The sequence below is a fragment of the Podarcis vaucheri genome (assembly GCF_965113315.1).
Source record: "Podarcis vaucheri genome assembly, chromosome: 4".
Taxonomy (NCBI): Eukaryota; Metazoa; Chordata; class Lepidosauria; order Squamata; family Lacertidae; genus Podarcis; species Podarcis vaucheri.
In genome coordinates this window covers 49402522-49418948 of record NC_138762.1, presented here as the reverse complement: position 1 = coordinate 49418948, position 16427 = coordinate 49402522, and the positions used below count along the sequence as shown (strand labels likewise).

The 16427-nt window shown below is 38.3% G+C and overlaps 1 protein-coding gene across 1 annotated transcript in view; it reads left to right on the top strand.

Annotated features, from left to right (window-relative positions):
- The window catches only part of NRIP1 (nuclear receptor interacting protein 1), a 79740-nt gene extending 64407 nt beyond the window's left edge, over positions 1-15333 (top strand). The window contains exons 2-3 of the mRNA XM_082220721.1: positions 1828-2013; positions 10735-15333. Coding sequence (XP_082076847.1) covers positions 11087-14596 — 3510 coding nt within the window. The 5' untranslated portion in view covers positions 1828-2013; positions 10735-11086 and the 3' untranslated portion in view covers positions 14597-15333. The remainder of the gene's footprint in view (positions 1-1827; positions 2014-10734) is intronic.
- Positions 15334-16427: the final 1094 nt, after the last annotated feature.

Sequence of the window (16427 nt, the reverse complement as noted above, 5' to 3'; positions counted from 1 at the left end):
TTACATCATTAATGAACTATTCTTCCAGATAGTGGTTAGGAACTATAGACTTCTCACGTTTTTGTCTCGGGGATTGATCTTTGTCACATTTATAAACTATGGCTCGCATAATAGTTCTTCTCCATCCCTATTTAATCTTTGACCTGGCTTTCCTGAAAGCAAACCAGGTTGTCAATTAGTGCTAATTAGTATATAGCATTTGGGGAATAGAGACAGCATGCCAGCCATGAGCAGGGTTGGCTCCTTTCGTTTTAAAAAATAACTGCTTTTAAAAATTCTGGAAATATTTGGGGTGATTGACTTATCATTCTCAGAGTAGACCCTGGGAAATCAGTGTAATTAAGTCCATTTATTTCAGAGGGTCTACTCCATGAATATTACCACATATATGCCAATTCTGTATATTCAACTGGTCGTAGATTACTTTAAGAAAATGAAAATATATTCTTAATGAGAATTGTTTCTGTGTCCAGTGCTCTTTGCTGGTTTAATATTTCTATTTTGCCAGTGTTGTATGTCTGTAAGTTCAAGTAATCTCAAACTGCACACATTCCATTCAATGTTCCAATAAACATTCCAGCTGAAGATACCTTGATACAGAAAGTGCCAATTGAAACCTTCTGTGTACCTCTGCAATACCTCCCACGTAACATGGAATAATGAAGAAATTTCCTTGTAACTTTATGCAATAGCTTTTAAAGAAGAGCACATCAATATATATGTAATTAGTGTAAGAATGTGGTTTATCCTAACTTGCATGCCAAGCAAAACTTAAAAGATTCCACTAATACCTTGATTGTCTGTTCAAGCAGCAACAAATTAAGGAATTTTTAAGATAAGGTTTTGATTCATGTCAGCTTTGCAGGAATAAAAAGTAGAGAAAGAAAACAATTGCCAGGCATTACCAGTACACCAGTACAAGAGGCTACAAAAGATACCAAAGCCCTGCTGGAGCATACATCTCAGAAACAGAGCTCCTTTGGGGAGGTAGAGATTATTTCAGGTCATGGTGGACTCCAGACCACTGCTAGAGCAACACTCCAGATTATTGGCTGCCTACCAAAGCCCTGCTGGTGAACCTAGGTTTATTTTGGAATCCCACAATATTTGGAGGCACACTCTGTATTTAGACTTGCACTGCATGCTATACCCTATTCCCTGAGCCCTACAGTCCATTCTTTTTGGACTGCAGATACTTCACAGTCTCACCTATCTATATCCAGCTAGTGGTCCTCTGCTGGCGGGAAATAGACGTGCAATGAAAGAAAATACCAAATAAAGAAACATTCTAAGATTTAAAAAAACCATCCATTTAAAACAAGGGTTATTACTCTTTACAAATTCAATGATGCACCAAAAAGCAGAACGTGCTCATGCCTTAACTTCCACATTATATAAGCAGTATCAAAGTTATATCTTCTCTCATTTTGTGTTAGCTTACAATTTATATTCCATTAATCCATGATTTGTCTTGGAGCACCAGTCCTATTCCTCTGAGGTTCAGGGTGAGAGTGAAGTTGGTATCAGTATATCATTGCTTAATAGGATTACAGTGGTACCTCTGGTTAAGAACTTAATTAGTTCTGGAGCTCCGTTCTTAACCTGAAACTGTTCTTAACCTGAGGTACCACTTTAGCTAATGGGGCCTCCCGCTGCCAGAGCCCGATTTCTGTTCTCATCCTGAAGCAAAGTTGTTAACCTGAGGTACTATTTCTGGGTTAGCGGAGTCTGTAACCTGAAGCGTCTGTAACACGAGGTACCACTGCATATGCTTAAAATTCTAAACTGCATAATTTACAACATCTTTTTTTATTTCTTCTCTTACAGATTACTGAGGTATTTGAGGGCATATGTACATCTACTAAAACAGTGCACGAACACATCAGTAGCCTCCAAGAAGGAAAAAGACATAAACTGAAAAGTGGTAGATTGTCCATGCTAAGCCATCTGAACCAAGTCCAGAAATAAGAAACAAAAGGAGGATCATCAAATGAACTCTGCAAACAAAATCAGGTAATCCAGACGCCACAAACTTGTTTTTTTTATTTTCGATAAGCTTCCCTTAAGTCAGCAGCTCATGCCAAGGCATCAGCAAAGTATGTTGATATTGCCTGCCGTCACCCCACAACTGTAACATCTCACTACTGCTGTGTCCATAAGGAGAGCTGCATGCTATTCTCCTATGAAGTCCCTTTGTTAGCTCTGCAGCAGAAGTAGAATCCTATGTATTACAACTGGCATGATTCAAAAGCTCTCTGGTCATCAGCAGTGATGTTTTTGTTTTTTTCATTTGTCATGGATCTCCAAATCTAATTCAACCACTGGAAATTGAAGGTGTTCTCAGGATTGATTATTACTTAAATTTCTGTAGTTACATGCACACAGTTAAGTGCAATTTATGCACACAACTTGTGTATGCTTTTTGTCATTTAAAAATACATGTAGGTGGGAACCCAAACTAGGTAACGCTGCTGATTTAACAACGTATCAAATTCAAATTTGTATGTCTTGACTGGTGACTTGGAGATTGGTTTTTTTGGCCCATTTAAGTATGTCTTTTACTGCTACTTAGATTGCATAGGGTAAATAGCGGCAGCGGCAAATGATGGAGCATGGAGTGGCAGTGGGGTAAGGTTGGGGGAGCTCTAAGTTGGCAGTAGTGCCACCTGGAGCTCCCGTGACTTCATCACTGTTTTACATATCCTGGGCAGTGCAGCACCATCTCTGGAAATGTGTTGCTGCCACTCCAGCCCTGCTCATTTTTCCCTGCTGACAAATGGCATATTTTTCTTTTCTCCTAATGATTAATCCTGTGCTCTGTCAGTTTTTCACGTAGCAATACAGTTAAAAGATCATGAATTCATGGCAAATTGGGAGTATTTATAGTATTTACATCTTGCCATATCATACTTACGAAGGAGGACTGCATAAAGTGGTGGCTCAATTTTCTGGTCAATAGTAGTGCTTTTCAAGGAGGGGAAAATAAATATTTCCTGGGGGGAAACCTTAATTGCAAAAGCTTTAAGCGTATTTGTTTGTTTTGTTCCTGTGTGCTGCTATTGTTTGAGCTGGCTCAAAATGCAGCCACCTGTCTTGATGAGGGCAATGCAATTATGGATATTTTTAAGGTGCTTCTTTTAGCTAATGGCTTGGCTGGAATTGTGTTTTATATTGTAGGAGCGTTAGAATTTTAGTATTGCTGTTTTATTGATGTTATGGGCGATTTGTAGAAGTTGCATTTGTGTTTCTTATTCCATCGTTTTATTGTGGAAGCTGTAATTTTAAATTGTTATTACATTAAGCTTTCTTGATAGTTTAACTCAGAAAAAGTGGCCTATAAATATTTTAAAATAAATGATACCTATCCCAGTGTAGTTGGAAAAAACAGTGGTGCTAAGTGGTGGCTTTTTCCACTATGTCTAGCAAGTTCCACTAGCACCGCTATCTTCAGTATTTTCTGTATAGGTAGTGCCACTCCTTCCCTCTTGCTGACTTCAAGAACAGCCTAAGTATGCGTTCAGGAACTGCAGAGATCATTCTTTCTTTGGCAGCCAGTTCCTCTCTTCTTGGAGTCAGTAGCTGAGAGAAGCACTGGTAACAGAAAAAAAAGGTGGGGTAGGAAACACTGCCACTTGATATTTACAGAACATGCCCTGCAGATTAAGAGACAGTGTTTTGCTCTCCTCCCATCAACCTTGTTGAAAGGCTATTATGAGGTGGTGGATGGCAAATACAGTGGTGCCTCGCAAGACAAAATTAATTCGTTCCCCAAGTTTTTTCTTCTTGCGAGTTTTTCGTCTTGCGAAGCACGGTTTCCCATAGGAATGCATTGAAAATCAATCAATGCGTTCCTATGGAGACCGTCCGGGGACAGAGGGGAAGCGCTGCGCGCCTTCCCCTCTGTCCCCGGACCTGTTTTAAAGCAAGGGAAGGGGCAGCAGGGAAGACGCGCTGCGCTTCCCCGCTATCCCCGGAGCTTGCGGGGCAAGCTTCGTTTTGCGAAGCAAGCCCATAGGGAAATGTGTCTTGTGAAGCGGCTAAGAAAACGAAAAACTCCTTCGTTTAGCGAGTTTTTCGTCTTCCGAGGCGTTCGTCTTGCGGGGCACCACTGTACTGCCTTTGATTCAGTTATTGTTCCCAATACATCAAGAGACTACATTTCTTACTCACTGACAAGTCTCACCACTTTCATGCTGAATTTAGGAGAGATCAGGAAAGATTATCAAAATTTGTTCCTCCACCCAACACGGACCTGAATTCCATGCCAACTTTATTTTCTCTTCGTGAGCTAGAACCTGGAGTTTGTTTGTGTGTTGGGGTGGTTAGTAATCTTCAGTACTGCAGTAAAAATAATTGTGAGGACTTGGCTGACAGTGAGGAATCTCAACTTACTTCAAAATATAAAATTTTGGAAAGAAATTAAGGAGTTGGAGATTTGGGGAAGGATGAAACTTTCCCTGTTACGTTATACATTCATTTTGATGGCTGGAATTCTACTTAAGTTGCTGTTCTTATTCCAATCTATCCCATTTTTAAGTAAATTAAGTAGCCTCAAAGAAGGGGAAAATATATTTCTAAATTTATCTGGCAGGGGGGAAAGCCACAAATGAAACATAAAAATTGGACAGATATAAAAGAGGAGGCTTTGCCCTGCCAGACTTTCAACGAGGCAGCTTCCTTGTGTTGGCTAAAGGAATGGATTGAATTGAAAATGCAGACATTTTATATTTGGAAGGCCATGATATAAAAATTGGCTGGCATGCATGTCTTTGGTATGGGAAAGCTAAAGTTTATAAGGGTTTTACAAAACAGATTGTTAGGAAGGATTTGTATAGAGTTTGGGATAAATATAAAAACTTGCTGGAAAGAAAAGCACCTTTATGTCTATCCCCCCACTGAAGCAATTGCAATTAAGAGAGTTAATACGGATAGACAATGGGTGACCTATAGGGAATGGTTGGGCCTTACAGGGAGGGAACCCAGACTGAACCCAATGGAAGACTTAAGGGTAGTTGGTGCAAAAACTCAGAGGCTTCATGGGCACCAGGGAACCATGTCAAAGATCTTTGTTTTAAAAGGTGGTGGGGAACCTATTCAACACTGAGCTGTGTCATAATAGGCATGCAGCATCCTGTGGTCACGCAAAACTGCTTTGCACTTATGCACAGCCTGCTTTGGATTAACAATAGAACTGTAGGTTGGAAGGAATCAATAGATTACCTACTTTATTCAGACAATAGCTTGTGACAGAAAATAACACTTCTTTCATTAACATAGACTAGTTTTCTCTGGGTTTGATGTTGTGTTTTGAATGCTGTGCTACAGAAAATAAATACATGGATTTGTTTATAATACCTTAAAAACTACACTATATAAGGAAATGCAGTGTATTTTCTGGTAAGTGTATTAAAATCCCTGAAGCTTTGATCACAAGCCAACTGTTACATCAGTCCTATTTGTAATCTTATTTCCTGATCAGTGACCTTGAACTTGTACCATGCATATGTCAAATCTATTTTAGCAGTAAACAAACCATAGGATTTTACTGCAACTTTAATAATTGTTCAATAGGATTTAAAAGTTCAAAACAGTTATTTTGTTCTTTTTCCAGTAATCATAAAATATTTTTAAGAAAAGTACAATTATTTATAGTGATTTAGAATATTTTGCAAAATGTGCATTATTTGTCAATAATGTGTGTGTGTGTGTGTGTGCACGCATATACTTTGTGATCAAGTCTTCTCCAGCTCTCAAATTCATTTTTATAACTGAGTTTGATACATTTATTTATGCATTCTTATCTACATTTTTACTCTTCTATTAATAATTTAGTACTGAAGTTAAATGATCATGTAATTAACTTTGTTCAAGCATCGACTGAGACTTTGGAATGTACTGAAACACAATAATGTCAAAATACATTTCCTAATTCTAAAAAATTATTAATTTTGATTCATATATAATTTAAAGTGGTCCATTTTAATAACTAGATGTTTTCCATCAATATTTCAAAACAGATTTCTATGGTGTCATGAATTATGTATGTTTTAGTAAAGCTTCACTTTTCAAACCAGCTAAAATGTCCCCCCAAACACAAAAGATGTTAACAACCAAATACCTAGAAAAACAGAAAAAGCTTTGTCTGTTGCTGAAAAGATGTTAATGTCAGCGCCAGGCAGGCCTCCGATTCCATAGGCAAGGGATCCACTTCTAAGAAGGCCTCATATGCAACACATTATAATGCAATTATAATTAAATAATTAAGAATAGAGATGACTTAAAGTTGAAATTCGAATGTTATACTGATACTAACGTTAAATCATAATCTTAATCTTATAGTCACATTTTCCTAATATGAAGAGCAGGCTGCTAATTTCTCAATAATTCACACAGTGTTTTTCTCCCTCATATGTACACATATAAACTCTCTGTAATGTGTTCCTCACATCATTCCCTGTGACACTTAACACTTGGCTACTATTCTCGCCCCCACCAGTTGCTTCCATTGAAGTGCAAAATGTGGGAACCATAACAGCCTTGAACAGCAGAAAGCAGTTGTTACGGCAAGTTAAATTAGCCTAAATCCACATACCCTGTTTTGAATGTTGGTTTTGGCTAGAATGTGCAGTCCTAAGCTACGTCTGATTTAAGCATGTTATGGAAGGAAATATGGTTAAAAACAATTTCCCATTTTATTCCTAGTGTTACAGGCCACCCCAATCTCTGCTGAGCGGTAACAAGATTCCAGGGGTCTTGGGCCCCTAACAAGGATTTGTGTTCCTTGGGAATGAGGTGCAGCAGAAACTGCCCTGTCTTTATGAAATGTGGTTTACTTTGCACACACATTTATAACCTGAGTTTTGGTGGAGGAAGTGCAGAACAACACACTGCAAGAGGGTCTCTCGTTGCTTCTCTCATAGCTTTGGCATGTTTGGGTCCAAAGCAGAAGGGGACCAGGCTCTGCGTGCAGCCTCCTCCAACCAGTGCCTTTCATTCTTCTTCCCCAAAACACCTGCTGCAAAACCTTTTTTAAAAGGATATCTTTTTTCCTGTGGTGACATCATACCCCCTGTTACCACTGGAAACCTCCCTCTCTCAGTTCTTCTGTTGCTGTCCACTTCGTTGGCAGGGAGGACAGCATCTGCACGGTCAGTTGTTCTTAATGGCCCAGTACTTGGGTCTCTTAATAGCATCACTAGCAACCAACAGGATTTACTGGTTCAGCCTGTATTTTTCACTGGCCTAGCATCTTCCTTCCATACTCCAAATATTGGCTAAAATCTGCCTTCTACTAAAGTTAGGATTATAGGGAGCCTGCACCCCCCCCCAATTAATAAGACTATTATTAGTCATGTAAGCTGCAAATTAATTGGTTGTGAAGTTCTCATACTGAGTACAATATTTATTCTTAGGAGAATGATTTGAATGGGAAACCTGATATTTGCAGATGTGTCAGTATTGATTTCCAAAACTTAGGTAGTAAGATTCATTTCAAAAACTATCATTAATAGAACAAGTAGCAAAGATAAATAGCCCTTTCTTGCTATTTTGCAATTACTTTCTTTCCGTAGCATTCATGAAGACATATATAAAACATTCTACTAAGAGCTATGGCCACAACTTTCTGATTATCTATCATGTCTTTTGCTCAAAATGGCTGACATTTTATCAACATAAATTTGATAAATTACTTAAGAGTGTGTGTCCTTGGAGTGAATGTTTAAGCAAAATAACCTTTTTCTTCCTGTACTGCATTACTGCCCCCAATCCAGAGATACGTGAGAAAAATAGTGCTTATGCAACCTAGTCGTCTCCCAATTGAAAAAGAGGGCAGAAGGGTTTATCTGCCTTAGGTTCAGTCCCCTGTTCTAACCCAGAGGATGAGATCTCAGGATCACTTGATCGAGAACCAGATATGCATCAAGGATACCTATATTGTGGTGGCAAAGGGGTGTGTGAAAATACTGTGGAAGTTATTTACTGTTCCAAGGACAGTAGTGTTACCACAGTTGTATATTCTAGGAGCATATCATCTCAGCACTTTCAAATTTCCAAATATTAGTTATTGACTGGTAATTATGCTGTTCTAATGTCATAAACATCACAATCTTACAAGTTTTATTTATATCTCTTTTATGTATTATCAAAACATAATGAAAAATCCTCCACACGAGGTCAGAGAAACTGCTGCAAGACTACCGTGAATTCTTGATGTCCTGAATTCAGATCTCCATCACTGATCCCCGCCCCCTTTTTGATATGTTAGCAAATGTAAAATAGTAGACCGCACATACAAATCACTAACTCGTATGGCAATTTTTGTAGTGGATTTAGTATAATATTGGTAAGGTTTTCACTGTTTAGTAGAACTCTTAACTCATAAAAGAATTCTGTAGAAACATGTCCTTATAATTTCCTTCGTTTTGAAACAGCTTGACTATGTGCAGAAGCTGTTCCGCTCACACATCATACCTTTACTTGCCTAGCAGATCTTTTTGCTCTCTTTTCCCCTACAGCCCCCTGTGCACCCTCAAAGTCTGCTCCAATGCATTGGAGGACTCCCTGGAGCAGATTTGGGGAGAGGAAAGATACAACTCCTTGTATTTGAAGTGTAACTTTTAAAAAGCTGACATACTCATTTTCGCTGCTCATGGAAGTTCCCACCATGTCTTTCATGAGTCACCTCTTATGAATACGCATCATGCAAGCAAATCATTTGTGTGAACAGTTACGCACACATACCAGCCTCAGTTCATAACACATGAATCACTTTCGGATTCAGTGACACATAAGTTCACTTATATTCAGTGACAAATTTATTTTGTAGAACAATGACATTTCTCCATATTAAAATCTAGTAACGCTACAAAAGTCGGTTTAATGAGTTTTTGTTACTAATTTTTTAAAACTAGGACTTGGAACTAGCCATCTCATTTCTGAAAGCTAAACAACATATTTTTAAGCCTTATTCTGTTCTTACTAAATGTGAGGGGAAAGCAGCACATGAACACAGGGCTTGTTCCTGTAACAAATCATGCTTTGGTATCACATCTGGACTGACCCACCATCTGTTTGAGGCAGAGGGAGCAGCTGGTGTTGACTATGGTGGGGACTACAGAAGGCAGAAATCAAATTAGGCCCTGAGAAGGAGAATTGGGGCAGATGAAGATAGGAGAGCCTTAAACAGAGTAACTAGAAGTTGACATAAAAGTGGCAGATAATGCAAAGAGTCAAAGATCAAAGGCTGCAATTTGATGATACATTGCTACACATTTGTTTATACTCAAATAGCTGGATTCTAATTTTTTCATAAATATTTCATTCATATCTATTGTATCCAGAGTTTAGTTACCTTGAGGCGGTATTTTTTGTTATCAGAGTTTGTATATTATTTATTATTAACACCCACCCTTCACCAGCTGGTTTCAGTTCACTGTACAACAGTGTTAAAATTATAAATAATTTTATTATTATTATTATTATTATTATTATTATTATTATTATTATTATTAAACGTGGTTAAAATAATTCACAGCCACAGGTATAACTGTATAACTGACACTAATTTTGATGTTTATTTTCTTTGATTTTTAGCTGATTCTCATGCTCTTTAGATTAATGCTTCATTCATTAGGCACTGGCTCTTATGACTGAGATTTGTTAATAGTCTTGTTTTAAACTTTATAAAAAATGGAAAAGATATTACATCATTTTTAAGTTAGGAAATAAATATTTATCTTGAATTTTTTAATGCTTACCATTTCCCTTTTTAACAAACTTTATTTGCACATAAAAGTCCAGAGGAAGTTAGCAGTCAGTTTTGGGTTTTTTTATGTGCCCACTCACTTGGCTGGAGAGGCAGCCCACCTTTCCAGATAAATCTAGCCAATTGATTGGCTGTACAAAAAAAAGTTATTAAAATCTGCACATAGTCATAGATGGAAAGTAGCCTTTCTAGACTGTGGCCCAAATCCTTTGCTGTTCTATCCAGGCCGATATATCTTTAGCCTGTTATTCTGGAAGATAGGGTACATTTAGCAGTTTGCTGGCTCCATAAAAGCCTCAGTTTTCTTCTCTTTCATGATCATTTCCAAATGGTGACACACAATACAATGTATAGTAGTGAATGCCAAAGAGAGAGGGGTGTCCCTCTTTCTGAGATGATGATGATAACCAGTATCACAGTAAACTCTATCTGAATTACGTATTTGTTAAGGAAGGCAGACACCAACATCAAGTGCTTGCTTTCCTTTTTCTGCCACCGTTCCATGGCTTCAAGTTGGGGCAGGGGATAGGACAGCCATGGTGCTTCAGTTTGTCCCTGACTCTGTGCAGCCCATGGTGCCCTCCCCCATTCTTTTCAGTGCCTGTATTGGGACATCCTAGTAACTGTAATCCAGCCATAGGCAAACTTGGCCCTCCAGATGTTTTGGAGCTACAACTCCCATCATCCATAGCTAACGGGACAAATGGTCAGGGATGATGGGAACTGTAGTCTCAGAATATCAGGAGGGCCGAGTTTGCCTATGCCTGCTGTAATCTATCATTTGTGTGAGGAGGGGCTTTCACGCAACACTTTATAGGGAAACAAAAGTACAAGGTGCTGGTTTGTTCAGGAAAAATTAGCTGAGCAAAAGACTACAGAGCTGTGTAATGCGCTTCTGTTTTTGCTTGAATACAATTTCGGTACCTTCAAAATACTTTTGCTGATTTTTTTTCTTTTTTTCTTCATAGGAATTAAGCATGTACAATATGATGAGAAAAGACTGAAAAAAGAAATCCTCAGCTGCAGAAATCTACTAGAAGAATATGAATATGTTTCCTCTGGAACCATGTTTTAAATAAGTCAATCTGGATCATCTTCATAAATGCATGTGCATACCGCAGCAGAGATGCATAAAAATGGAACTTTTAGTTTTCCACAAAAACTTAATGAGAGAATCAATCAAGGACTACTGCACCTGTTCTGCATCACATTTTGTAGGCAACAGTAGACTTGCTTATTAATCTGAGTCTCAGTTCACCAATAACAAGTTAGTCCTTAAAGTGAATAAAAAGGGAGCCTTTGTGGATACTTGTATTGAACATGACTCATGGAGAAGAGCTTGTCTCTGAGATGCACCAGGATTCCGTTGTTCTAACTTACCTAGAGGGATTACTAATGCATCAAGCAGCAGGAGGTTCGGGTTCTGCGGTTGACAAAAAGCCTGTTGGGCCTGGTGCAGAAGATCAGAACTTCAGGGTTTCTGGAAATACATCTCCCAGCTGTCAGAGAGATGGTTCAGTTGCTAACACACATACATATCAAGGTTCTGGCATGCTGCATCACAAAAAGGCAAGGCTATTGCAGTCTTCTGAAGACTGGAATGCAGCAAAGAGAAGACGCTTGTCTGATTCTATTGTGGATTTAAATGGGAAAAAAGAAGCTTTGTTAGCTGGCATGGTTGAAAATGTGCCTAAAGGCAAACAGGATAGCACATTACTGGCCTCTTTGCTTCAGTCATTCAGCTCTAGGCTGCAGAGCGTTGCTTTGTCACAACAGATTAGGCAGAGCCTCAAGGAGCAAGGGTATTCCCTTAGCCACGATTCTCTGCAAGTTGAGAAAGACTTAAGGTGCTATGGTGTTGCATCCAGTCACTTGAAGACTCTCCTGAAGAAAAGAAAAGCAAAAGATGAAAAGCTGGAGACTGGTCTGCCTGAGCTAACAGCTAATCTGGTTAAAGATCGGTTTATAGAATCTTCGCATACTGGACAAAGTGGTTCCAAGGTGATGAGTGAGTCGCTGTCATGTGCTGCAAGATTACAAGCTGTTGCAAGCATGGTGGAAAAAAGATCTAGTCCTGCTACATCTCCTAAACCCAGTGTGGCTTGTAGTCAGCTAGCCTTGCTTCTTTCAAGTGAAGCACACTTGCAGCAGTACTCCAGAGAACATGCTATAAAAGCACAAAATGCAAGTCAAATTGCAAGTGAGAGACTTGCTGCTATGGCAAGATTAAAAGAAAGTGCTCCGAAAGATGTTGGCCATTTCAAACTGTCAAAAGGAATTGAAAGCCATCCTAATGGTCAGGTAAGATCTTCAACCAAATCAATAACCAACAAAAGCAATATGACACATTTTCAGAGTCCTATGGGGGTAATTCATTCATCTCCTAAAAGCATAGGCTACAAAACAACAATGGAAAAAAATCATTTGAAACCACCTACCAACAGTAGTTTACTTTTACATCTCCTTAAAAATCACAGTGCTACTAAGCAGACTAAAGGATATGAACAGAATGAAAGGTCCAGTATTTTTGAGGAGAGTAGTACACCAACTACAGTTGATGAGTATTCTGACAACAATCCAAGTTTTACAGAAGATGACAGCAGTGATGATGAAAGTTCTCATTCTAATTGTCTTCCTATAGACTTATCTTTCAAACAGAAAACAAATAAACCAGATACTGCGCAGCCAGCTTCTCTAGACAACTTAACCCAATCCATACTTCACAACTGGGATTCAAAAGTTCCTTGTCTAGAAAATGTAGAAGAGAAAAGTCCCTCTAAAAATGCAAAACTCAATCCACATCAGAAAGTAACTTTGCTTCAGTTATTACTTGGCCATAAAAATGAAGACAATGTTGAGAAAATCACAGAAACTGAGAGTGCATTAGTTTCAGCTGATGTGACAAAATTTAATTTAGCAATGGGTAACAGAACTCCTATGACAGATTGCTCTAGTACAAATCAAATTACTCCAATAAACACTCCTCCTCTGCTAAATTCTACACAAGCGGATTCCCCCATCAACCTTTCACACCATTCTCCTTTATTGGTCAAACATAATTCACCACCATACACTTGCATCATACAGCCTGAAAGACTAATTAATCCAGCTTCTAAACACTTGATAGATCTTACAGTACACAAAGAAATTCAAGGAACTAAACAGAGCCGAAATGAAACTGTACAAACAAATCCATCTTTTAGTGCAAGCAAACTTTTGCAAAACTTGGCTCAATGTGGGATGCAGTCTTCCATGTCAATAGATGAGCAAAGGCAGACAGGCAAACAAATGATGACTCTAAACCCAGAGAAACCAGTTGGATTGATAGATGGATTAAATAGCTCCCTGATTACTAATGCATCAGGTGCACTTGAAGAAAACAAAATTGTCAGTAGTCAGCCTCTACCAGCTGAACAAAGATTTCCTAGTTCAGAAATCCAGAATCTACTTGAAAGACGCACTGTCCTCCAACTGCTTCTGGGAACCTCCAACAAAGGTATGACTGAAACAAAGGAGAGGATGCATTCAAAAGAAGAGAGTTTACAAGACCCGACAGAAAAGGCTTTGAATGAACAAATATTGACTGTAAAAATAAAAGCTGAACCTTCTGAGGAATCAAATGCCCTTCAGAATCCAAATGCACAGCAAGTAAGGGAAAGTGTTAGCAAGAAATATCATGGAATAGCTCATTCATTAGAGAGACATTCAGCTACTTCTCCAGCATCAGAGGAATTTAAACCCAACCCTCTCTCACCTCAAGGCTTTTCTTTTTCAAAGAATGGCCTACTAAGTCGATTGCTGAGGCAGAGTCAAGATAGCTATTCTGCAGATGAACTGGACAGGAGCCACAGAAATGCAGAACAGACTTTTGTGGAATCAAAAAGCCCCAGCACAGTCCCAAAGAAGAGGAAGCTGCATCCTGAACCTTCAGAAGGTCATTTGAAATTGCTAAAAGGTAACAAAGGTAACATATCTGATGCTGCAAACAATCATAAGTCTTCTGCAGATGCCTTGTATGGTCCTGGACTCAACCAGAAAGAATTGAAATTTAGCAGAACTGATGTTGAATTAAAATACCCTTCAGGTCACGGTTCAAATAATGAAAGTGAGAATAGGAGTTGGTCTAGAGAAAGCAAAGGATTTAACGTGTTGAAACAACTGCTTCTGTCGGAAAATTGTGAAAAAGACGTGCCTCAGCATAGGAATAATTCAGCAGTAACTGATGGCAAAAAGAAAGGAACAAAAAATAACCTCACAAATAACAGCAAAACTGAATTCAGTGTCCCTTCAGTACATACGCTAATGGGGAATCCTGGACAGCAAACCAATTGTTTGGATCACCGAACATTTCAGTATTCAGTTGCAATGAGGAGTCCTGCCAGTTCTCCCTTCACTGAACATTTGGGAGGCACAGTTTCATCAAAACCTGAATGTGACCAGTTTAGTGTTTGCCATGTACCTAGAGAAAGGGGGCCTATAAAATGGGTCATCACAGATACGGACAAAAATGAACATGAGCGAGATTCCCCAAGACTGACCAAAACTAATCCTATATTATATTACATGTTACAGAAAGGTGGGAATTCCATTAATATTCAGGAAGCACATGGCAAAGATGTTTGGAGTGATACGTCATTTACAGAACATTCATCTGTTGTCACATTTAAGAAAGAGTTATCGCCTGTTGCAGAATGTAAAATGCCATTTCATAATGTAAGAAATACTTACAGTAGTCATTCAAGTAATAAAGTGTCCCTTCAACACAATGTGAATGGAAATGTATACGGACTCTTAGACAAAGTATTAACAATTAAAAAAGAACCAGAGTAAACTATAATCATATTAGAAGTGTTTACAGTCCGGTTTAAATCTTTGCTTTTTTTTTTAAAAAAAGTGTTGTATAAATCTAGCATGATTTGAGAAAAGCATGGTATAACTGAAACATGGTTTTGTTTGATGAATTTTTCTGCTGATATTTAAAATACATGTAGCAATTTTTTATTTTTATTTTTGCTTTACAGGAAATTTGTCACCAGGCACCTATCATCACAAGTTGTTAGTTACATCAAAATTCATAAGAAAACTGACTGCTGGTGTTTGTGCAAAGGTTTAAAACCATGTGGTTCAGCTTCCTGATATGTTTCCAAATCATACAAATGATGGCAGATGATCTTCCTGTGGACCTTAGATGTCATGTATATGATTTATTCTTATTTTAAAAAAATATTATTATTACTTTGTATTATTATTTCTTGAATTTGGTCAGTCGCTTTATCATGCCTAGGGCAACCCAAAGCAACTTGCAAACAAAAATCCCCACGTAGATACATTAAAAGACATCCCAATTCTAAAAGGCCAGAGATAGCTAAAGGCCTGGTTATAGACAAAAGTGGCGCCTCAGGATTTATTCCATTCCCTTCACCAGCAGGTCCCAGTTAAAAACATGGCAGGAAGCTGAACCACATGGGTGGAATTATTTACAAATATCTGAGCCAGTGTAGGGGGAAAATACAGAGGTAGCAGCAATTATTCTGGGTTATGTATTATAAAAAGGTACTTATTTGGAACTACTAGTATTACACATGCAATGCATAAAGCTGACACTGCTGGCAGAGTGTTTTGCAGCATTTCATCCTGTCGCATGATAGATTTTCCTTTTTGAAACTCTTAAGCACTGGGGCAGTATAATTTTGTGTTTTCATACATGTATGAAATGTGAAGAACCCTCTTTTTTGTAAATGGAACACCAAGACCAAGGCATTAGTCTACTCTAGCATATTAGTAATCATCCTCAGTGTTAACTGGAGAAATGTATAGAAATGCATTTGGAGAATGCCTTCCCTAGACACTCAGCTGAAATAAATATAAACCCTGGGCTATGAGTTTATAAAGCTAGATTTGCAAAATCCTGGTAGCAAAATATAAGTCCCTCACCCACTTTCATTTTCTCCCCATTTATGCTTGGTCAAGGAACACATTGGTGAACTTTGGATTTTCCAGAATCAATTTTGCGTTTTGTTTAAGAGAGAAAAAAGAATAGGTAACGCATCGCATTGGTATATTTTCCCATCAGCTCAGTCTTGCTTTACGGTATGAGCACTACTGAAGTACTGAAAATGCTGACATGTTTAAAGGGCTTTTTGGTAAGAAGGTGGCATATGTATTGATATTAGTGGTCAGTGAAAAGATCATTTGTGGTAAATTAATTAATATTTAATAAATCAGAATTAAGGGAGATGAAGTATTGTAAATTGAAAGAATGGAATGGCAGTTTTTAAAAGTTGTGTTTATCACTCTCCAACTTCTTGGACAAAATTTACCTAAGTAGGATATTTTGAGTTTGTACTGAATTTTAGTTTCAGTAAAACCTGTGTCTACTGCAGTGCTTTTAAACATGTAGCAGTCTAACTCAGAAGATCAGTTAAGCTGTGATCCTATACACTAGGGTTGTAGAACAGGATTCCCCCACCCATGAGCCATGTTGATGAGTGGGTATGGCTGCAAAGCCTAATTTGGCTAATGGGCCCAATCCCCTGCCCCCAAAAAACCCTTATACACACATGGGAATAAGTCCCATTGATTTCTGTGGTACCTACTTCTAAGTGGCATGTATAGAATTGCACTGTTTGTTAAGTTGGGTTTTGATTACTTCACTTTTCTG